The sequence below is a fragment of the Cricetulus griseus genome, chromosome 5 (assembly GCF_003668045.3).
Source record: "Cricetulus griseus strain 17A/GY chromosome 5, alternate assembly CriGri-PICRH-1.0, whole genome shotgun sequence".
In the NCBI taxonomy this organism is placed as follows: domain Eukaryota; kingdom Metazoa; phylum Chordata; class Mammalia; order Rodentia; family Cricetidae; genus Cricetulus; species Cricetulus griseus.
In genome coordinates this window covers 46,666,111-46,690,286 of record NC_048598.1, presented here as the reverse complement: position 1 = coordinate 46,690,286, position 24,176 = coordinate 46,666,111, and the positions used below count along the sequence as shown (strand labels likewise).

At 37.7% G+C, this 24,176-nt stretch overlaps 2 protein-coding genes across 2 annotated transcripts in view; one reads left to right on the top strand and one right to left on the bottom strand.

Moving 5' to 3' along the window:
• Window positions 1–5,796, top strand: part of Glrx2 (glutaredoxin 2) — an 18,521-nt gene extending 12,725 nt beyond the window's left edge. The window contains exon 5 of the mRNA XM_027417427.2: window positions 5,646–5,796. The gene's annotated coding sequence lies outside the window, so the exon portion shown is untranslated. The remainder of the gene's footprint in view (window positions 1–5,645) is intronic.
• Ro60 (Ro60, Y RNA binding protein) lies at window positions 2,092–24,176 on the bottom strand. Its single transcript, XM_027417422.2, has 9 exons — window positions 24,023–24,176; window positions 16,607–17,207; window positions 13,503–13,723; window positions 12,529–12,675; window positions 12,171–12,308; window positions 9,739–9,855; window positions 8,442–8,555; window positions 7,989–8,135; window positions 2,092–6,051 (listed from the first exon to the last, which is right to left on the bottom strand). Exons 2-9 carry the CDS (start codon window positions 17,184–17,186, stop codon window positions 5,899–5,901), a joined length of 1,617 nt encoding a protein of 538 aa, XP_027273223.1. The 5' UTR covers window positions 17,187–17,207; window positions 24,023–24,176; the 3' UTR covers window positions 2,092–5,898.

Below are 24,176 nucleotides of genomic sequence, written 5' to 3'. Positions count from 1 at the left end.
TGCAGACATTATTCTGGATTCCTGAAAGATCCATCAATTAGCCAATGATGGAAATGGATAGTTTAGAAACAGACTGTAACACTCCTGCTGCAGTTCTTTTTAAATACAACTGCATACATCTTATTCCTTTGGAGAATTCTTCATTATTAAGTTTCTAATATGAAATTATAACTCAAATAAATTACAAAAGCTATTTGGCCAACAGTACCAAATATATAGTCTGTATTCAGAACAGTGCAACAAGAACTGTTTATTAGTATTCATTCATTATCTAGTTTAAAATCTAATTCAGTCATAATGGGATTCAAATTTACACTTCAAATAAAGCCTAAGCAGTCACTCAGACACAAGTTTCAATCCAATGGTTTTTACTAATATAATTTACCACTTACAGGTAGTCAGGATGGTAATCCACTCATTTCTGTTAACCCATTACTTTAAATAATCCACATATACAGTAAAGTGAAACTAGCAGAAATGAAGATAATTTAGTTTCTCTTTTTTCAAATCTAGATTCTGTTAACTTATAGAAGGTACAGAACTTCAAACATTTTAAAATTAAAATTCACTTGTGTTCACAAGGGCAGGGATAAATAAAACAGAAAGGCAAAAATATCTCTGGGATCAGAAATAGCTTTTGATATCTTCATTATATTTACAAATGCTCACTGGAAATAATCACAATCCAGGAATAGAATCTTGCACATCTTCCTTTCCACTTTTCTAATATATCTTATTTTTAGGATTCAGGGAAAGTGTGTCATTTGTTACAATTTTACTCAGACAGTACACTTAGATATATTACTAGTTTTTTATATGAAAAATATTTTAGAGTTAACTTTAAAGTTCACAGTGATTTTTTTTCAAGAATGCAAATAATTACCAATTAGAGAGATACTGAATGCCAATATAAGTCATTGTAAGGCTTTTCATAGTATAAGCTCAGTGTATGTGTATGTGTGCATGGGCACTCAGTTGAGATTTTGTAAACTTGGAGTCTATAATGATGGGACTAAGAGGATGTAGGTGTCACTTTCTGAAATTTTTGTCAATTATCAAATTGCTTATATAGTATAACACTTCCCTTTTCAATGCTTATCAATAATTATAAACAGATCCTGAGTAACTGATCTTACTGAATGGCCATAACATTTTTGGAATACCTCTAAAGGTATCAACTCCCTTGATCTGGAGAAGGGATGTATTAATCCAGGCATTACTTTAGTAATTTGGAAAGATACTTTATTAGTAGTGTTTATTTTTATTTTTCATGTGCATTGGTGTTTTGCCTCTATGTATGTCTGAATAATGGTATAAGATTCCCCAAAGCTGGAGTTACAGACAATTGTGAATAGCCACGTGGGTGCTGGAAATTAAACCTGGGTCCTCTGTAAGAATAGTTAGTGCTCTTAACCACTGAGCCATCTCTCTAACCCTGAAAAATGTCTTAAAAAAAAAAAAAGATTTATTTATTATTTTTTGCTCTATCTGCATGTATGCCTTTATGGCAGAAGACGGCATCAGATCCCACCACAGATAGTTGTGAGCCACCACGTGGGTGCTGGGAATTAAACCTGGGTCCTCTGTAAGAATAGTTAGTGCTCTTAACCACTGAGCCATCTCTCTAACCCTGAAAAATGTCTTAAAAAAAAAAAAGATTTATTTATTATTTTTTGCTCTATCTGCATGTATGCCTTTATGGCAGAAGACGGCATCAAATCCCACCACAGATAGTTGTGAGCCACCACGTGGGTGCTGGGAATTGTACTCAGGACCTCTGGAAGAGTAGCCAGCGCTCTTAACCACTGAGCTATCTCTCCAACCCTGAAAAATATGCTCTTACATTTACATAAAATGAAAAACAATCTGCAAGAGATTTACTCCCAAACTTGAATGGGGATGTCTTTCTGGTCATGCAATTTATTACCCAATTGGATCAAACTGGAAAAAAGACAAAAATGTGAGATGACTTACAATGGAGAAAACTGGTCGTGAAATAATTTTCCAAGAAACAAGAGACTAGGGGACAAGTATCAGGAAAACACAGTAAATTCAGAGTTAATATTGGCTCATTTCACTGAAGAACCTATCACCTTTTCTGACCCTTCCTTCTGGCTATATGACATTTCTCCAAGAGGACAATTTGTACCTTAACAAAACCAACCTAATTTAAGACCAGATTTTTCAGCACCACCACACAGTCACCAATTCTGTTGCAGTATCTTTCATTTTTTCCACTTTTACACACACATACACATACACAAATGCCATGGCATACATGTGATCAGAGGACAACTTGCAGGAATTGTTCTTCTCCTCCTACCATGTGGGGGTCCAGGAACTGAGCGCAATTTGTCAGGCTTGGTGGCAAGTGTCTTTACCAAGACATCTTGCCGGCCCTGGGACAATATCTTTAGGTCACAAGAAAATAACTCCAAGAACTTACAATGATTCAGCCTTCATTTCCTGCTTAGATGTACCTTTACTGTGCTTCTGAAGATGATTCTTTTTTTTTTTTATTGTTTTTTTTTACTTGAATTAGAAACAAGATTGATTTACATGACAATCCCAGTTCCCTTCTTCCTTCCTTCCTCCCCTACCCCCCAACTAAAATCCTACCTATCACATACCCTTTCTTCTATTCTTCACCTGACTCAACCTTTCTGCTCCCTCATGACCTCTGCATCCTGAAGATGGTTCTTAAATCATTATATTCTCAAATTTACATTGCTATGATTTTTTTTTTTTGCAAAGTCTAGAAAAGTGAGAAACAACCTACCGAATGGTATTTTGTCAGTTGTAGACTTGTTATCTAAACAGGTTAATATAAGCCAGTGCTTGTTATTAACAGCATGGTGTCATTTTGATTCTGAGCTTTGCTCTTGTTCTGTCTTGGAGTATATTTCTTCTTTCTCTAATCAGAGAACAGTGACATCTTGTATTGAAAGGTCTCCTTTCTGTTTCAATTTTAGATAAATATTAAGCTACTGGTTCTTCTATGATCTAAGACTAAGATATGCTAATTTGTAGGAGAGCAAAATTTTACCACATATGTTAAACTGATCTGTAATGACACAGCACATGAAAGAAAGGAAGAACCTCCAAAGGGTGAAGTATGTTTTACCCACTAGCATATTCTTCCTAACACTCTTAAAACAGTTACTAAGTAATAGTGTTAATAACTGGAATTTCTACTAGTAAAAAAAAAAAAAAGGTGAGATGAAAAGATTATCGTTTGTTTTACTAATAACAACTAAATCCTGGAAATATTTACATAGTATCTAGGAAATAAAGTTTACTTTTCTTAAGATTGTTTTTTAAAAGCTGTATTTTCCATACCATTTACTTAAGAGTAACCCTAGTGGTAATTTGGAAAATAAAACTTGTTTACCACTTGAGTATATCCTATGCTTAATGAGGTAAAGCCTTTCTATGGGGCTATATTACATAGCAACATAGGCTATTAAGACAAAATTGCGTTTGAGAGTTGTTCACAATTTCCTAAAGCAATCATGCATATCATCAATTCCTAATGTCTAAATAAGGTAAAAGTTTGCATAATTCTACCATACTTCTTACTAAATCAACATGCTCCTATGTATGAGAAAGGAAAAGTGAGAATGGTAACTAGAGAGACCAAGCCTTCTAGGCCACCCCTCTCCAAAACCATCTAGCCTTATGGTAAGCATGGTGGCCCATGCCTTTAACCCCAGCATTTTGGAGGCAGAGGCAGGAGAATCTCTGTGTCTGAGGCCAGCCTGGTCTACAGAGTGAGTTTCAGGACGGCCAAGGCTGTTACACAGAGAGTCCCTGTCTCAAAAAAAAAAAAAAAAAAAAAAAATCATCTAAAGTTTCTTTTCACTCTGAAGCTTTGTGATTTGAGAAGGAAATAAGGCTTGTGCCACCACACTTGGTTTCTGTCTCAATCTTAACCTATTTAATTAGGCCTACTTAAATACTGTTGAAGGGCCACCTCTAATCTGATTTCCCTGACGGATTAAATATTCTCTCCTAGATATATTCTGCTTGCTTAAAAGTACTATCTAAATAGCTCAGAAGTAAAAGAAATAAACATTTGTATAACACTCCACATAACATTTCATAATAGTTAGATCATATTAAAACTTAGATCCTGGGTTTAATGAAGTCAATAAATAGCTCTCATGTAATTTTTAGGGTTTTTAACCTTAAATTAAATTTGAATATGAAATATTAGTGTATCAGAAGTAAAGATGTGAAATTCCACGTGATGGAGGTTAAAGCCAGAATAGCAGCAGAAGCAATGGTGTTTGGAGTGGGAGGTGACACTACCTTTGCTAATAACACCAAATTGTTATTTTCCTGAAAGAATAGCTACATACCAAACCTTATTAATACTTGAAACCTATCTGAAGGGAACATTTTTTTTTATTTTCACAGCCTTATTTTCTTAGGAAAGAGAAGAAAATATGTATATAAATCTTCACAATAGCAAAGACCCTTTCCTCCCCAGGTAAAAACTTCACCCCCGAAACACATATAAGGTTATGCAACCTATACTTTCTAGTTTCTGACCTTTCATATAAAGAGAGAAGGCTTTATAAGCCCCCAGTAAACCTTTAATATTTAAGGAATCTATAAAAAATTAAAGTTTTAGTATAAACTACCTTAGATACCATTATAAAATCAGGAGAAAAGCTACTAGCCTTTCTATAGGCCATTTTCATGCTAAACCTCCCAACGAAATAATGTGACTGCTCAAGAAAAAAAATGTATGTTAGTATGGTGAAAAAGAAGTTTAATTTGTACAAAACATGGTTGATAGTTGGGTACTCTAAAAATTGCTTTTGAACTTGAAGGATCTAGCTTGCTTTATTACTTCTATACTTTCTATATTTCTATTAAAGAAGAAATTAGACACAAGATGAATAGGGGGCAAAAATATAAAAGATCACAGATAAACTTAATTATTAGAAAAATATAAAAAATAGTTAAAGGTATTTTAGGGGTATGGGAAAAACTATGTTTTTACAGTTGAGATTTTAATTGTTATACTAGCAGGATTATAAAAGGGGGGACTTAAATATACGAAACACTTTGTTTTCATTATGAATATGAAAACAGGAAAGCATTAAGTACATGTACACTGTTGTTGCTCAGAGGGAATCACTAAGTATGTCTTCACTTGGGGCAGTAAATACAAGAATACAAAGCAAATTCCTCAGTCTACTCAAACTCAACAAGTCCCTTAGGGATTTCCCATGTTGTTTTGGCCAAATGGTAGTAGATTTTAACAAGTATAAATAAAACACATTTTTCATTGATTAAGAAAGCTGCTGTTAATATGATCTTAGAAAACTCTGAATTTGTAAAACTCATTCATAATTTAGTTTTACCAAGTGTCTTTAGTTTTTTGTTTTTGTTTTTTAAAAAAACCCTTGGTATAAAAATTTACCTCATGAGGTTCATTTCCATCACAGTCACATGGTCTAGTGCACTTCAGAGGATTTGAACATTATGAAAAACTGTCCTTGTTCCGATGAAAACCTTTAAGAAAACAAGCACTTCTTAAACAAGTGACATGTGAGGCTACTTACACGTTTAGATCTCACCTGCTTTGAGTAGAAATGTGTGATTCACCGGAGTAAAACACTTCTATTTTACAGTGTCGAGTAAAAGAAGTTCTCTATGAGAAAGCTACAGCATCCTGAAGACTTCTCAAGAGCTAGCTGAGTACATGCACCTTTGGCTCAACATGCTTTTCCTTCCTTTCCTCTTTCCCTGCTCTTGGCAAAGTCTGCTTCCATCATGCACACACTGACGACGCTTTTTACTACTGCATTTAGCTGGGAAGTAGCTGTGGATTTTCGTGAAGTCCACTGCAGCAGTGGACCCCTCAGGCCGTTCTGGTACTTATGGTTAAATGACATCCAATGTGAAATTTCGAATCACATCCAGAGCCGAAGTATCAAAGCCACACATATCCAACATGCCTCTATCATCTGGGTCTGCGATGGTAAAACCATTTGATGTCATCCCACAAACAATCAATTTAGCAGGAATATTCATTTTCTGTACAGAAAATAGAGGGGAAAGCAAATACATACATAATTATATGAAAGAAAATATTTTAATGGCTTTGTTTTGATAAACTTTCCTTGAGACAGATTTCAGTTAGCCCAGCCAGGCCTCAAACTTGGTATACAGCTGAGTATGACCCTGATCCTAGTGCCTCTGCCTTTCAAATGCTAGGTTTGTAGGTTTGTATCACTATACCTAATATGATGCAGTGCTGGGTTCTGAGCCTAGGGCCTCACACATGGTAAACTACTTTACCAATGGAAATACATCTCCAGCCCTTGCTTGTTTATTTATTTATTGTGACAGGATCTCACTATAATTGTAGCCCAGGCTAATCTTAAACTCCTTATGTAGCTTAGACTGCCCTCAAACCAATGATCTTCCTACCTCAGACTCTTTTGTTGAAATACTTTATTTTTAATATGTATGTGTGCGATGCAGTGATTACAGAGGCTAGATGCATCAGATCTCCTGGACCTGGAGTTACTGACAGTTGTGAACCACCCAATATAGGTGCTGGGATATGAACTCAGGTCCTCTGCAAGTGCAGGGCGTGCTCTTAGCTACTGAACCATCTCTCTAGTCCCCTGCCTCCATCTCTTCAGTACTAGGATTACATGCTAAGCTACCTTGCCCAGTTCTAATGATCAATTTATTTTTGAGACAGGGTAGAACTGTTGTATCCACCCTAAAAAGTATGCACCATTACCTACTATGACATGCCAGTTATCCAATTTGTTCAGATCCACAGTTATCAGAAGAGACTTAGCACTAACATCCATGTTGTGGAATATTAGGTGAAGATGTGTTAATTTGTTTATGCTATGGAATATTTGTTTAATGATGCAAAGATGTGTTGCATTTGCTTAACTCTGTGAAGTTGAGTTACTTTGTCTGCTTAAAACACATGATTGGTCTAATAAAGAACTTAACAGCCAATACTTAGGCAGGAGAGAGAAATAGGTGGGTCTGGCAGGTAGAGAGAATAAATAGGAGAAATCTAGGAAGAAAAGACTGGGGAATGAAAGGAGAAGGAGAGGAGGACTCCAGGGGTCAGCCCCCTAGTTACACAACAAGCAATGGAGTAAGAGGTAAAGAAAGATACATAGTATATAGAAAGATAAAAGCCCAGGGGCAAAAGGTAGATGGGTTAACTTAAAAGCTGGCTACAAATAAGCCAAGATAAGGCCAGGTATTCATAAAAAAGAATAAGCCTCTGTGTAATTATTGAGGAGCTAGGTGGCAGGCCCCCCAAAGAGTAAAACAACCAACAACATATCCAGACTGCTTTTAGTCCAAATACTATTTCCTCCTTTTTTGGCACTCAAAAATAAAGCATTCATGAGAAACCTGAACCCTGCCCCCAGTGTTTGACTCAGCAGACATCTGACGGGGTCTGTGTTGATTTACATATCTGATGTGAACACCGAATGATGCTACAGCTGGTAGGAAAATTATGTTGTGAAGCCCACTGTTCTTCATAGCAAGTTCTGTTTCTCCTCCTAGTCATGTGAGCCACATGTTCACTGAACTCAGCAGCCTAATAATCAGTGTCTACTGTAATGGACGGAACAGTAACAGAACATTTCTGTCAAGGAGAATGATCAAAACAGATATACCCATAAAGTCTAGAATACAGACTGAAAAATGTGCTGTAACTTTATGTAGTTCTTTAGTTAAACTCACAAGTGATAAGTTTCCAAGGAATGTAATGTATCATTAAAAATATCTGAGGTCATATCAAAAGCTACTGGCAAAGGGCATTCTTGTTAATATTTAGTACTGGAACTGGGAGATGTGTGTGGAGGCCCTACCTTTGTTCCCAAGTGCTGCTGAGTCAACCTGACACTGAGCTTCCTACACAAATGAAGAAAACTTACTCAAAGGGAATGGAGTATTGTTTGGTGTGAAACAGGTTTGTGTTTTACCTTTCGGTACTCCCTCAGAGCAACAGCAGGATGCACCTGTCCAGCATAGGTCTCGTTATCAGTGAATACAATGAAGACATCGGCAGCTGTGTTCGTCTTCTGGGCCCAGATCATTGGAAGAGAGCAATCAGTGCTACCGGCTGGAACCTTGAGATTCAGGAAAAAAAGAGAGAAAGAAAGGAAGAAAGAAAGAAAGGAAGGAAGGAAGAAAGGAAGAGCAGTAAAATAAAGTCACCTCAGTGTCCATTAGATGTCTATAAATGAATACATAAAAGCTCTAATTTTTAGAGCACCACTTTATGTAAAACCAGTATTGAGGCTTCATCGTGCCTGTACATATGTATATTTCTGATTATGCTTGCTATGAGATGAACAATTTCTTCTTATAGATGTTATACATATGTATGCCCCAAGTAAAAAATTACAGGATGTGTTAACAAAACAGTGTCTTACTTTATTCATAGCTGTTAAAACCTGCTGTAAGGTCATGTCTGTAGTCACAGGAAACGGAACCATATCACATGCAAAAGCAACTATTGAAGACTCTTTTTCTGTTCGTGTGACCACCTGTAAAATGCAGTGAGAACAGTTTTCAACACACTGAAATAATTATAGTCTCTTAAAGGCTTATAGAACTTCATCTCTGAAAGAAACACTATGGTGCTTATTGTTCATAAACTTGCATTTTTGTGTTCAGAATACAGAGTCACAGCACTTTTCATGGCTGGTGAGATAGCTCAGTGGGCAAAGGTGCTAGCCACCCGACAATCTGAATTCAATCCCTGGAATTCCCACGGTGGAAGTACAGAATGACTGCTTAAGTTATCCTCTGGGGGTCCCCCTCCCCCAATGCAATCCATAAATGAAAACAAATGAAAAGGATGAACTCAAAAAAATCTCTGAGAAACTAGTATTTACAGCATCCTCTGAAGTTAACACACACACACACACACACACACACACACACACACACACACACACACACTTCCAATTTTACTAAACTAGGAATAAAGGCACAGAAGTGAAGAAGGCTTTCTTGCTATGTAGTAATAGAAGCATGGTCGAGACCTGAACCTCCCCAATGCCTATCACTAGTTTCTTGAGCTTTTAAACATGACCCCCCACCCTGCTAAGCATATTATTACCTACTTTTACAAATACTCATAACATTCAATCTTGCTATAAAATTTGGCAACACAATTCTGATTGTTCTTTACACGCACATTTTCTGTATAGTTAAAACTTTGCCTTATAAACTTGTCTTTAGATATAAAATGGTCAATGTAATTAAGTGAAATGAAAAAATAAGTGATGCTAGGTGGTGGTGGCACTTGGGAGGCAGAGGCAGGCAGATCTCTGAGTTTGAGGCTAGCCTGGTTGGTCTACAAAGCAAGTTCCAGGACAGGCCCCAAAGCTACACAGAGAAACCCTGCCTTGAAAAACAGAAACCAAAAAAACATAAGTAAAAAAATTAATATTTTATTTTGTTTTTGTTTTATGTGTACTGGTATTTTGTTTTAATGTATGTCTGTTCTGAGGGTGCTGGATCCCTTGGAACTGTAGTTATAGGCGTTGGAAGCTGCTATGTGCTTGCTGGGAATTGAACCTGGATCCTCTGGAAGAGTAGGCAGTGCTCTTAACTGTTGAGCCAACTCTCTTGCCCTGAAAAACTAATTCTTGATGCTGTTTACCTCTACAGTTTTACTTTAACTACATTTTAGGGGTGTGGGATTGTTGTAGGGGATCTCACCATGCACATTGCGGCAGCAACAGTACTAGCATTGAGTATATTACCCAAAACCCTCTGGTTCATGGAAGCACTGACATCAACAGCTAGCAAGAAACGCTTCCCAGTCGGCTCAACCGTCTAAAAAGAAAACAAAATAGTCATGAAAAAGTCAGGAATTGTAAAACGATTAAGAAAAAGAAAAAAAAGAAATCATATTCCTTTTTTAAAATTATAAATTTTTATTTAAATTAGAAACTTTCTTATTTTACATACCAATCCCATTTTCCTCTCCCTCCCAGCCTCCCATCCCCACTCTGATCCCCAGGGAGGGTGAGGCCTTCCATGGGCAATCACCAAAGTTTGTCAAGTCATTTGGGGCAGGGCCTAGGCCCATTATTAAACTGACTTGTAATTACACTACTGAGCAGCAGTTTGTGGATATTAAACCCTTTTCAGATATATAATCTGCAAATATTTTCTCCCATCATGCAGCTTTTCCATCCCATCTTTTCCGACTTTCTTCAAAACACTCTATGATGCACACAAGTTTTGTTTCTTTTCCTTCCTTCCTTCCTTCCTTCCTTCCTTCCTTCCTTCCTTCCTTCCTTCCTTCCTTCCATTCTTTTTTTGATACAGGGTTTTTCTGTGTAACTCTGGCCATACTGGAACTCACTTTGCAGCCAGGCTGGCCTCAAAACTCAAAGATTTGCCTGCCTCTGCCTCTGAAGTGCTAGGGATTAAAGAGGTGTGCTACCACTGCCTAGTTACAAGTTTCAAATTTTGAAGTTCAATTTATTTAGTTGTTATCACCTGTATTTTATTTTTCTTTTTTTTTCTAGCTCCTAAAGTTAAGCCATTGGTCTCTTCTGAAATATTTTTTTATATGCTGTAAGAAAATGATCCGTTTTGCTCCTTCTGTATGTAAATGTGCAGTTTTTAACAGGACAATTTTTGAAAATTGTCCTTTGAGAATTAACATCAATCATCCAAATGGGTCAGTTTGTTTACAGACTCTTGTTTTATTCCTTTGGTCATTCTGTCTGTCCTTGTAATAGTAGCATAGTGCTCTGGTTACTGCTGCATTGTAGTTGAGTTTTGAAATCCAGATGTGTTAGTTTTGCAAATTTGCTTTTCAAGATTGTTTTGGTTATTTGGAGTCACTTGGGATTTTATTATATGGATTTTTAATTTTCTGCAAAACATGCCATTTGGGACTTCAAAATATATATATATATATCGCTTTGGATTGCCCTATTCTCTTCACATTGTCTTAGTCTTTCTTCTACTGTTATTTTAAATACTAGTATCTTCTTAATTTCCTTTTCAAATTTGTTTATCACTATTGTACAGAACTGATTTATTATTTACATACTTTTTCCCCTAGTTTTTCGAGACAGGGTCTCATGTAGCCCACGATGGCCTTGAACTTATGGTGTTGGGGAATGTGGCTCTGACTTGACTGTTACTTCTACTACTCAAGAGTTAGGATTACAGATCTGTACCACCAAACCTGGTCCAACTAGTGTGTGTGTGTGTGTGTGTGTGTGTGTGTGTGTGTGTGTGGTGTGGTGTGGTGTGGTGTGTGTTTAATGCATTGCTTTATAACCTGCAAGTCTGCTGAATTCTTCTAACTCTAACACGGCTTATGTGTGAATCCCTTAGGGTTTTCTACATAGAATAATGAGCATGCTAATTAGGCTTTTTTTCTTATAAAATTACCACAATTCTCTGTACTACATGGCATTGAAGTAGGAAAAGTAGCCACCCTTATTCTTGGTCTTAAGGAAAAGGCTTTTGCCGTTTTATCTGAGTATGATGATACTTATGATTTTTTTTTTAATATAAGCTTAATTATGGTGAGAAATCAACTTCTATTTATTAAGTAATTTCTTGATTTTTATTTTGGTTTTTATTATTACATTTTGTCAAATGCTATTTACACATCAACTGACACTATTATGTGTGTGTGTGTCACATAAATGTCCCCTATTGATTATGCATAATGCTTTTAGTTTGCTACTCAATTTGGATGTTAGGTTTTGTGGTGTATCCAGAAATCTTTGTAATAAAAAATTTTTAACTTATAGCTCTGATTTCCATTTTGAAAACCTGATTATTGAGACTGAGACTCAGCTCTCAATTAGCAATGGAATTAAAAAGGACTACTAAGTTGAAGGAACCCACAGAAATGCAAATTCTCAAATTCAGTAGTTTATCAATATGACCTTAAAATCTATTAAAATGATCTTGGGATAAGTAGCTGCTACTCAGAGTAGTAAGAATTACTTATAAATTTACAATATCAGTTTTGCAGCCATCTGCATACCAATTATGAATAATCCATGCATATATACTTTACACTGGAAAAACTATTATTATTACCATTAAAATGTGTTTTTATAAAATATATTAATCCCTAAGTCTTTTTTAAATAAATAAAATAAAACTATTACCTTAAATGTTTTATAAAAAGCAGTGTCCAATGCTTGCAAAATTTCTTTATCGGGAGTCCACTTCAGTTTACCTCTGAGTCCATGGCCTGTTCTGTAGGTTTCTAATGCAATTAGAACATGAAATGGATGTATACGAGCCTAGAAATAAGACAGACAGAAGGTAGTGGCCAACTTTAAGTAAAAATAACAATTATGAGTCTTCAGAGTTTTATATTACTATAAGTAATAAAGACACTTCCTAAAGGAAGAACAAATATTAAACTTAGATTTAAGAATTAAACGCAACTTGTCATGAGCGCTGTCTTAGATCACTTGAGAGCCAATTTCTTCAGCTAACCAAGTCATGGGCCTCACATACCTTTTTGAGCAATTTTTCATTGCATAGTTTTTCACATACTAAAGATACTTCAGAATTTCCTGGTTCAAGCACTGAATTAGCGGTCATCTTTCCCAGATTCCTCAGTAGTGCAGTAAGGGGCATTTCTTGTAACAAAGCCTTCCATACCTACAAGGAGAGAAAGGAACAAAAAAAGGTGAATAGCATAGCTAGAAATGTAAAGAATGAAGGGGAAATGAGTCAATGTAACATAGCTAAATCAACCACATTAACAGTATATTCTGTAAAGTATTTACTTAGGGTTTAAAGTACTTCCAGAATGCAAATCAATTGATCAGAGACTTATCAAAAAGAAACTGAAGGTTTTGTAGAGAAAATACAGGTATCACGTTAACATTGAATCTTCTTTATTTTATTTATTTTTTTGAGACAGAGTTTCTCTGTGTAACAGCTCTGGAATTTGCTTGTAGACCAGGCTGGCCTCAAACTCAGAGATCTGCCTCTGAAGTGCTGGGATTAAAGACTGCCTGGTTATGTTGAATATTTTTAATAAGCATCACTTTAAAGATATGTTTGGATTCTCTCTCTCTGGTGTGTGTGTGTGTGTGTGTGTGTGTGTGTGTGTGACAGACAGAGAGAGAGAGAGAGAGAGAGAGAGAGAGAGAGAGAGAGAGAGAGAGAGAGAGAGAGAGAAAGGGCCTGATGTTGATGCTGGGAATCTTCCTTACTAGCATCTCACTGTTATTTTTGAGTCAGGGTCTCTCAGTCCAAGTCGATGCTCCTGGAAGTGAGATTTGGCTAGTCTTGCTAGTTACCTTGCTCTGGTTTTCCATCTCTGTTTCCACCTGCCACATGAACACTAGCTGGTCCTCTTGCCTGTTCATTAAATGCTGTAAATACTGAGTCATCTCCCTAGCCCCTTCTCTTGTTTTGGAGGGGCTGGGGATTGAACCCTGGGTCTGAAACCTGAGGTTTCTCTTTTCAAAGGAACTTACCTCTTTAGACTTCAAGTGATTTGTGAGCAGATGTTCCCTAACTAACTGGTGTTCTTCAATTAGATGAATGACTTCCAGCTCATCTTTTGTTCGCTTCACTTTCTCCACAGCCTCCAGATACTTCAATAGTTTTTCAGTCTCCACAGAAAGTGCTTTTTCTCTATACAGTTCATGGACTTCCTTCCAGCCCTTTGTAATATATTTGGTTACAACAGCAAGGCCTTTAATAAGATAAAGAATTGAAAAGGCAAGTAGGATTAGTGAAAATAGAATGAACATGATCAGCTTAACTAAAAAGACAGCAGCTGACTACCTTAAAGTGGGATGTTATATTCTGCCACATGAGCAAATGAAATGAGTCTTTTTTTTTTTTTTAAACACACCATTACTGTCTAAATATGTGGTGGTAGGGGGAATCCGTCTATAGTTTAAGCCAATTGTACTACAGAGGCTCTTCTGACATACTGAAATTATAAACTTTGCAGACAGTGTCTATTTCACATCCATAACCTCAATTAGAGAACAGATCTATTCCAATGGTTATCATACTGATTTTCCTTTGCTTCTGGATAAATATGGATTTATGAACAGTAGTGATTAAGTGGAAACAGGTATTAAACTGTTTAACACCAGAAATTATTATAAGCCCAATCCAATATATACATATGTACATAGATACACACACACACACACACACACATTTTTGGTTTTTTGAGACAGGGTTTCTCTGTGAAACAGTCCTGGCTGTCCTGGAACTCATTGTGTAGACCAAGCTGGCCTCAAACTCAGAGATTTGCCTGCCTCTGCCTCCCAAGTGCTGGGATTAAAGGCAGGCATCATCACTGCCTGGTCCAATCCAATATTTTAAAAAAGGAAAATAACTTGTGCATTCCTTTTACCATTTTTTTTAATAGTAAAAAGAGGTTTGAAGTGAGAAAATCTGAGTTGTAGCCTATAGTTTGTTTCTGGTAACATCTTTTGCTGAAAACACCTCTTGCATTTGAAGAGGCGGAACTTTTGTCAGACCTTGAAACCGATTTAATACACCTTGAGATCATTTAAAACTATGTACTCAACCTGCTATCCTACCAACTTTACTATGCCTTGGATTTCCTAAGTAATCAGCTTTTATAACATAAGCAAATCTTAAAGTATGTACTTTTCCATGTTCCTGACCAAGACCAATGTATTTATGTGTGTGTGTGTGTGTGTTGTGGTAATTACATACGTTTAAGGCAACTTAAAACAGAAAGTATCTCATAACTGTTGGAAGCAACACATGGACATAGGTTGGTAACACCTGTGCTGGTTTTAAGAGCTATTTTGGTCAGTGTGGTTCAGCAAAGTAACTTCTTCCCTTGTAAACCCTGTTAAAGGTTTTTATAGAAAAGTATCCCTCATGCCTTTCCCAGACCATGCTTTCTGTGCTATTCAACAAATAAAGAGCAAAGTCCTTTGTCAGGACAGCTAATAGGAACAGATTTGAGATAACCTACAGACAGAAAACAGGCCACAGACCAGAAACTAGACTGAAGGAAGACAGGGAGAGAAGTGGAGAATTCAAATTTGGGCTCACTCTTGGTCTAAACCACTCCAACAATAAGTTTCTTTTTCCATTCCTTAATGTATACTTTGGATAAACTGTAATCTTTCTACCTCTTAACCTCTTAGTTAAATTATGCCAGGGTAGAGTTTGACAAATTCAGGTAAAATACAGAAACAGGCCATGGGGATCTAAAAACCATTAGGACTGTGGCGGCCAGAGAGCATCAACTGACACACACTGATTTAGTGCTGCCAAATACAAAAACAGCAACACAAAAGGGCTTTCAAGAAGTCTTGAGCCAGGCCTCTAATTCCAGCTCCTTAGAGGTTGAGGCAGGAGGATCTTGAGTTCAAGGCCAGCCTGGGCAATTTAGTGAGGCCTAGCTTCAAAAGAAAGTTCAGAGGATGGGAGATATAGCTCAGTAGTAGGGAATTTACCTCATATATGAATAGCTTAGGTCTGTGTAATGCTTGGAAGCGTAAAATGGATGAATGAATAATAAGAATAAAAGGATGGGGATGTAGCTTAGTGCTTTACAGAGAGGACTTGCCTACCATGTACGAGGCCTTAGGTTCAACTCTAGCACCAAAGCCAGCTGATCTGAAGGCATGTCAGAATGCAGATTTTTATATGAAGTCTTATGACCTTTCAATATACTGACAATACTTAAGTTTTTCTTAAAATATTTTTATAGGCTAAATGAAACATATCTCTAAGTAAAACTGAGCCAGCCTATGTGCTATTTTTGAATTACCAATTAGGTAATTCAATTAAAAGTTAATACTTATATATCTAAGAATTTCTACAGTATTGTAACTTGTTATTTTATTTTGGTTTTTTTGAGACAGGGTTTTTCTGTCTAACAAACAGTCCTGGCTGTCCTAGAACTCACTTTATAGGCCAGGTGGACTAAATTCACTGAGATCTGACTGCCTCTCCCGAGTGCTAGGATTAAAGGCATGTGCCACCACCCGTCATAATTTATTGTTTTACAGATTTAAGACAAAGCTTAATGCTTCACATAAAAATCTCTTCTAAATAAGGCATCGGTGGCCCACCTCTTTAATCCCAGCACTCGGGAGGCAATGGCAGGCAGATCTCAGGCTTAGTAAGCATAGATCTTTGGGACAGCAGGTGGCGGATAGCAAAACTGCACTGCTCTAGACCGTTACTCTTCCCCTCTCCTGTTAAAATCTGTCTGTCATGGATCGTGAAGGCTATGCTGAACTAGACACTGGGGACATTAATGTATGAAAGTGTCTGTGGAAAGGGATTTGAAAAGTTAGTCGCAATACAGTAATTACTAATCTTTCTTAAAAGGGAAATTAAACCCTAAATATTAATAACTCAAAGTATAAAACCAGCATGTCCAAACTTTGATTATCAATGTCTGGATTACCGATGGTAGGTCTTTACTTTCAAGCTGGTTTTAAATGTCTGGATTAATTAAACAGCATTATGTTTTGTGAGTGAAAGCTAATTCTAGAAAATGAAATGAAATTTTGCTATTTATCCATCACCTATGCCTTACTACCCATTAGGAAAATCTTATGCTTACCTTCACTGGAAGGTTTAAGATGTGACAGTCTTAAGAGATCTTTGTGAGACCAGCCATTTCTTTGCTTATACTTTGTTACTGCCAGGGCAATGGCCATGCCACCTTTTTCATTATACCAGTCTGCAACAGCCTTCCGGAGGGCACGGCCCCACATACCACATTTCATGCTTTGCTTCAGATCTTTCTTAAACTGGATAAAAGTGAAGAGATGGGTTGGGATGCGGCAAACTTCAGGAACAGCTTTAAATGCTGCTTGTTTTGTCTTTATGTCTGAACACTGGGAACAAATGGCAAGGGCAAACAGCAATGGCTCTTGTTTGGCAGTTCTGCCTTCCTGACTAAATGACTTGATTTCCTGTATCACTTCACATCCTCTGCCGTCTTCAATCAATCTAATTAAGGCTTCAGCATTTTCAAGACCTAGCTTCTGTTCTTTGATATAGTAGGTGCCACCTTCAGAACCAAAACACAAGAAGCGGTGCAGTCGGTTCATGTCTGTGACCTGCCATACGTATCCGCCCTCAGAGTTGGCTACTTGGCTCTCACTCAGTGGCTGCAACTGGTTTGCAGACTCTTCCATCTTCCTTCTCCTTTGGGAAACCTATCAAAAAGGTGAAGTGTCATTACAATTAAATGGAGTCAATATGTTTTATAAAGGCAACAATAGTAAATCTCTGCTTATTGAAATGTTATGAGTCTTTTAAATTTAAAGACATCTTTTGAGTTCAGTTTTTCTCAGTAAAACATCAAGAAAAATTAGAAAAGGTAGAAAATAGGAAAAAAAAAACACTCAAAAATCACATGGCCATCCAATAGTGACTCAGAGTTAAGACCTTGCTTATGATTTAAAACTTTTATTATCTACTCAGATATTTTTTATAATCTAGAGAAATCCCAATTTTTCAAAAAAAAAATAAGCAAGCAGTATAATGATCACAAACAACAATTAATTTTGAGGTATAATATATTATGTCCAATTATTTATTATACAATGTATGAACTATACACTATATTATTAAAAATTAATTATACAATATATTAATCAAGTAGGTCCAGATAAGGACAAAAAGGGAGCAACTATAGCCAACCTTAAGAAAAGTCAGCTCCCTCAGAACTGTGCATGTCTGGTCTCCATTCTAACCCTGCCCTCACAAGGAACCACAGGGAAGAGGATTTCAGGGAAATAATGGTTGACAATGTCATCTACAATCAAATAATGATGGGAATGACCACTGCAGTGGCCTGGAAAACAGAAGTAACTAGCGAATCAAGTGCAGTAGAGTGACAGACAGCGGCTGAGTCCAGTGAGGACAGGAGACTACGCAGTAGGAAGCAACTTCACAGATTTGTTCTCTTTACAGAAGCACAGTTGTAAGCTGGAAAGGAAGGTACGACAAAAGCTACAACCGAGAAGAAAACTTTCTTGTTGTCTTTGGGAGTGTGATATTGAGGTTAGTGCTGAAGCAGTCAGCCTGGAGAATGGGAGACAACAGAAACGGGATAACAGCAAGTGAAACTCCTAAAAGAAACAGGACAGGAAAGGTTACAACATTGAGTTTGAAATTGGCCCATGGATGACAAAAGCGAGACAGCTCCTTCTTTCTGAGGGTGAAAGATGTGCTAAGAAACAGAGCTCCGAGAGATGAGAAATGAAGAAATTCCCTTCTGGCAGAAAATGCAGAATTCCACACGGTAGGTGGGGAAGCCAAGTAGCTAGGGACATCACACAGCAAACAATGGCATAGGGATATGCACACAGGGAACTGGGGAGTCCTACATTCTGTGTGTGACAAAGGGGACATTGAGTATAATTTACATTGGAAATATCAGAGTCAACATTTCAAATAAAACGTACAGAGCTGCCTATGTTAGGGCAAGTGTAGGGCTGGGCTCATGTAGTCGCAGAGATTGTGACCACATTAGGGAATAGGGAAGGTTTTATAGTTATAGAGGACAGGCTGTAATTCCCGGTGCTTAACACCTTTACTGCTTGCTATCTTATCCCCTACTTAGTTTGCCAAAAATTTTTAAAAGGTGGGAGAGCATTTCCAGGACTAGCAACTGCAAATAGAAATCCTTATCCTTTGATCTTTCCATTACTAACCTCTTCTTAGTTTTCACAAAAATACTACAATCATATTCCAAGTTGTCTACTCCAGCTTACTCACATATGTTAGAGGAGTAACACTGACATGATATTTAGTATTACATTATTCTACTATTTCTCCTTTCCTCCCCCAAAGTTCAAATGGTGAGATTTAAAGATATGAGCCCAAATTTCAAAATAGATCTTTCCCATTCTTTTCCTTCTGTTATTCATCCCAAGCTTATCTATGTATACATCACTGGTTTCTAGGAGAACAAGGCCTGGGTTTTATGTTAAAATCTTACTTCTACATCTAGAACATCACAGCTAAGTAAGGAATAATAGACATTAAAGGAAAACTAAATAGCATCAACATCGATTTTCCTAATTGAAATGCTGCAGTGGATTTTCTTTTCTGTATTTCACTTCTTTTGAAAAAGCCTCAACATTTATGATGAAAAATTTACTACTACAATTTTTTATGATAAATTCTTCTAATAAACTAAAGGTTGTTTTTTTTTTTTTTTTTTTTTTTTTGGTTTTTGAGACAGGGTTTCTCTGTATTGCTTTGGAGCCTGTCCTGGCACTCACTCTGTAGACCATGCTGGCCTTGACCTCACAGAGATCCCGAGTGCTGGGACTAAAGGTGTTCGCACTTTCTCCTGCCAGTTTTTTTTTTTTTTTTTTTGAGACAAAACCTCTCGATGTTACCCTGGGTGTCCTGGAACTCTCTATGAGTCTAGGCCATTCTGGAACTTAGAGATCTATCTGCCTTCCTCTGCCTCCTGAGTGCTGGGATTAAAAGAGTGTGCCACCACTGCTTCATTCTAAATATATTATGTAGGAAAGACAATCAAGAAGAAAAGGTAAACTAAAAAGAACTGGGCAAAAATGTCAACAGAGATCAGTATTTCTCCGTTAAGTTTTCCTGTGCTCTCGCTGACCAGGTTGGCCCGGTGCATGCAATACTTTTGCTTTGGCTTTTCATGGACTGAGATTACAGGTGTCTGCCACCAAAGGTACTTCTAGTACTTTAAATGTAAATACAACTTAGGAGAGTGCATTATCTCATTCTGAAGTCTGCAATACTCTTCAACAGACTAGACCAAACTAGTGACTACATCGTGATTATGTGCTAGATGCTATAAATCAAACCAGTTTTAAGGGACCGAACAGATCCTCCAAAAGACCTCCAGGAAAACAGGAACTGCTAATCTATCTGGGTCAACAAGGAAGTCCCTCCTAATTTAATTCTAAAAAAAAGTAAACTGATGCTAACCAGGCATCTTACCTTCAAAGATCCCTGCTTTGCCAATGTGCAATGAAACTATTATACTTTATAGAATAAGGTATTGCCCAATTCTAGAATTGTAAATAAAAGAAGAGCGATACTTTAAAATTTGTTGTAATTTTATCTTTTGACATAACTAATTTATCAATGGACTCTTTCCTTTGCTAATTATTTCAAAGACAGCCAAAAAGATGTGCTCCTCCAGTATTTCTTCAGCATAAATGGCTTAGGTTTTTGTATGTCTCTCTGACTTACTTTCCAGGGTACAACATAAAACAGTGGCACAGGCCGGGCCATGGTGGTGCATGTCTTTAATCTCAGCACTTGGGAGGCAGAGGCAGGTGGATCTCAGTGAGTTGGAGGGCAGTCTGGTCTATAGAGCAAGTGCCAGGACAGGCTCCAAAGCTACAGAGTGACCTATCTTGAAAAACCAAAACAAACCAGAGAGAGGAAAGACAGAAAGGCACTGAAAGGAAAATTACAGAGACATGAAAAAGCAAAGGAATCCCCAGCTCCTATGATCTGACTTACATCTCTCATTGGTCAAAAGTCAGGAGCTTTTACAACTAACCAAAACATTTCAAGACTCCCTTCAAAGAACCATACTTTGATTGTTGAGCCCTACCTTAAATGAGAGCATTGAAATAGCTAATGGCTAATCCTTAAGGTCAAGACACACACAGACACACACACACACACACACACACACACACACACACACACACACACACACACACACATACACACAGACACACACACACACAGACACACACACACACACACACACACACACACTTATAACCTTTGATTTTAAACTTATCAGTAACTCAATTCTCATCAATAAGAGTGAAAACTGTACTTCATCAACTACTACACAATTTTATTTACAAAAGGAATTTCTTTAAAAGCAATGAGCAAACTAGCTTATTTTTAATTTTAAGCTTCGATTACTTAATCTTTAAATCTAATTATTAATTATGTCTTCTGAGTAATAAAATTTTAAAAGCTACATCAATCACCCATACAGTTACTATTACAAAACTCCAAAGTCTTTGTTAATTGCTGTGGAATAATCCTTACTAACTAGCTCTTATAGTTAATGCCCAGAGTCTAACCTGTCTTTCTATCTTTTTTCTTTGTGTGTGTGTGTGTGTGTGTGTAAATAGTCTGATGGACTGATTAAGTCCCTGGACAACGCAAACAATTCTGAGCAAAAAGAACAAGGTTGAAGAGCTTACCATTTAAGAACTGGAGATATATTACAGAGACATAGTAATAAAATAAAAATAATAACTTATTAAAATGGTACAAGGATGAAAACAGACCTAAATATGGACTCATAACTGTAGACTTCTAATATTTGACAAAGTTGTCAAAAATATACACTGGAGAAAAGACAGCATCTTCAACAAAGGATGCTGTGAAAACTAGATGTTCACTTGAAGAATGAAATTAATCCTGTACCACCTTGCACAACTAAATTAAAATAGATCAAAGACCTAAATGTGAAAAAGTGTGGTGGTGGGGACTCTAATTAGAAGTGGGGAGGGAGGTCAATATGAGGAAGGACGGTAAAATAACATGGATATCTGAAAAAGTCATAAGGAATCATATTACCTATTGACCTAAAATTACATAATGTATAGAAATCTGGGTATATATATGTAGTTTTAAATAAAATTTATCTACCTGGGCCGACAATGCTTCCCCCAAGACCCAGAGACCATCTAACAAAAAACTCCAACAGTAGGTGTGAGAAGTCCCCTTTTGAGTTGTTGGTCAACATTGTCTAAGAGAGCCCCCAAAATTATAGGCTATTGCTGCTGTCTGTAGTTGCCTCCCAGAGCTGGAAGGTAAGTCTTTATGCTGAAGACATCCATATTTTAGACACATGAGCAAGAGGGCCCAAACTGGATCTGACCTGAAAGCCTCCTCGAGGACTAGCTTTCATGACACCAGAAGACACCATGCAAGCTTCCAAGAGAGGGAAGCAACTAGCTATGATGTCCATGGACTACAATAACCAACATGGCTTCAGACTCATCTGGAAACTGTCTTATGCAATGCAAGTCAGAGGGTCTCAGCTACATTTGGGCAGAGGTCTCTGAAGAGAACTTCTTTAGGCTGCAGATCAGGCATCTTAAAATTGCACCTTGCAGTGCTGGTGACCAGGCCACCTACAGCACTTCTTTACTATACATATATTTAAATATAGAGAATTGAATGGCAGTATATTTCAAGCTATATATTCTCCTTCTTGTCACTAAGTGCTGAAATAGAGATTACTTTAAAATTGGCAATGTTATAGGACATGCTGATACAATGGTTCCTGATAGTTTCAAAATCCCTTGGAATGTACCAACTGTTAGGAGTATCTTAGTAATACTAATGAGGTGACTCATCCTGAGCCCCAAGACAATTTCAAGACAGCCATCAACTAACAGCTTAATTTCCTCTTTCTTCAAAAGGCCAGTGTCCTCTTTCTCTAAACTTAAGCTCCCATCCAGTGGTTTAGAAGGCAGCTGGGCAATGAGGCAAATCAAAGTCTGGTTATCTGGTAACCTACTCCTATGTTATCAAGTGTTGAAAATCTACACCAACAACAAGAATAACGCTAATTCTTCTGGGGGGAGGGCTGGGGGGAGGGAAGGGAGAGGGAGAAGAAGAAGGGATTGGCATGTGAAGCAAGCTTGTTCCTAATTTGAACTAATAAAAAAAAAAAAAAGCTAATTCTTCTTAGAGTTGTCCTAAGCTTTTTTTAAACACAGCAGCCTCCAGAATTTATACTAGTTGAAATTTTATCAAATCTCTATCAAGTAGAGCTTTTGTTAAAAAAAAAAAACATGACAAGATTTTGAGTATCTTACACTTGATCTTATCTATAAGGTTAACCAGTGATGTGTTGTTCTATATGTTGTTAGCTCTTTTAACTTGGAAATGTAAAATTGGTGACACTAGTAAAATACTGGTGTCATAGCACTTGTGCTTCAAGTTTGGAACATCCAAACCACAATATAATTTTTTACTATTACTAATACAAAGATTCCTGTATTTTCCTTCAATCTACACATCTATGAAATCAATACCTCTCAATCATCTGTTATTTGAAAATGCTAACTTTTTTTTACCCTGAGAAGTCAAGCAAATGTGCAGTTTCTTTTAAATGGAAGCTAGGGGTAATTTACAGTTATGAAGTTATACTTACTACATTACAAAAACTAGGGTCACAAGTTCAAATAGGTATACACAAAGGTAATGAAAACAAGTGTCTCAAGGGCGATGCAATAAAAAGTATTGAGGACTGTGGCAAAATGTCACCATGGTAGTACGCTCTGAGCAGTATTTTTTCCTCTATAAGGCAAAAGCCTTCCTTGGAACAAGCTTTTAAGAAATGCTGAGTAACTAATACTCTTTAAAACCATCTTAACACCACGGCACTCTGTAGGAGTTCGATGAATGAGAAGTATTAATTGAAAGTAGCCATTTTTGCTTAATACACCAGAAACATTTCAAAGGTTTTTAAAGCAATGCACTATATTAAAGGGTGGGGGGAGGTAATTTCTCCGTAAGGCACTGATACATGAGTCTCTTATTCCTTTGGACTTTTAGGGCAAATCTTTTAGGACGAATAATAAATTCCTCTAAGAGAAATTCGCTTTCCGTTTTCCCACAAAGCTCTTTTCCAAACCCGTATCCGAGACAACGCCTCTGTACGAAAGCCGCAGGAGGAGGGGGAGAAAGTGAAAAGGGGCCTTGGCACGTCCGCCCGCCAGGAGCTTTGCAAGCAGCAGAGTCGTCCTGGGTTCCCCAAGACCCCACCCACCCTCTGGAGCAACCGGGCCAGGCCCGAAATGTCCTGACGCGAAATCGGTCCTGCTGCCCCGCAGCTCAGAGGCGGCGGCGAAGGCTTTGCCCGGCCTCTGATCCTGGGATGCCGGTGGGAAGAGAGTGCGCACCAGCCAGACCTCCAGTGCCCAGGATCGCTCGGACCGCACAAAACCCGCTTCCCCCGCCCCACAGTCGGCCTCCGCCGACCCACCTGTGCCTGGAAGCCGATGCTCAGGACCCGCGCGCCGCGCCTAAAGCAGAAGTCCTGCGCAGCGCGGGGAAGAGGCGGCGGCCAGAAAGGGCGAGGACAGCTCCAGGTCCAGGTCGAGCGAGCCCCGCCCCTTCCCTGGCCCCGCCCCTCCCAC

Excerpts from the sequence above, each read along its gene's own strand:
- Ro60 (XM_027417422.2), bottom strand. The coding sequence starts at position 17,186 with ATGGAAGAGTCTGCAAACCAGTTGCAGCCACTGAGTGAGAGCCAAGTA. Across the intron at positions 12,676-13,502 it reads ATCACTTGAAGTCTAAAGAG|GTATGGAAGGCTTTGTTACA; the intron begins GTAAGTTCCTTT and ends CTCTCCTTGTAG. Across the intron at positions 8,556-9,738 it reads TTGCTGCCGCAATGTGCATG|GTGGTCACACGAACAGAAAA; the intron begins GTGAGATCCCCT and ends TGCATTTTACAG.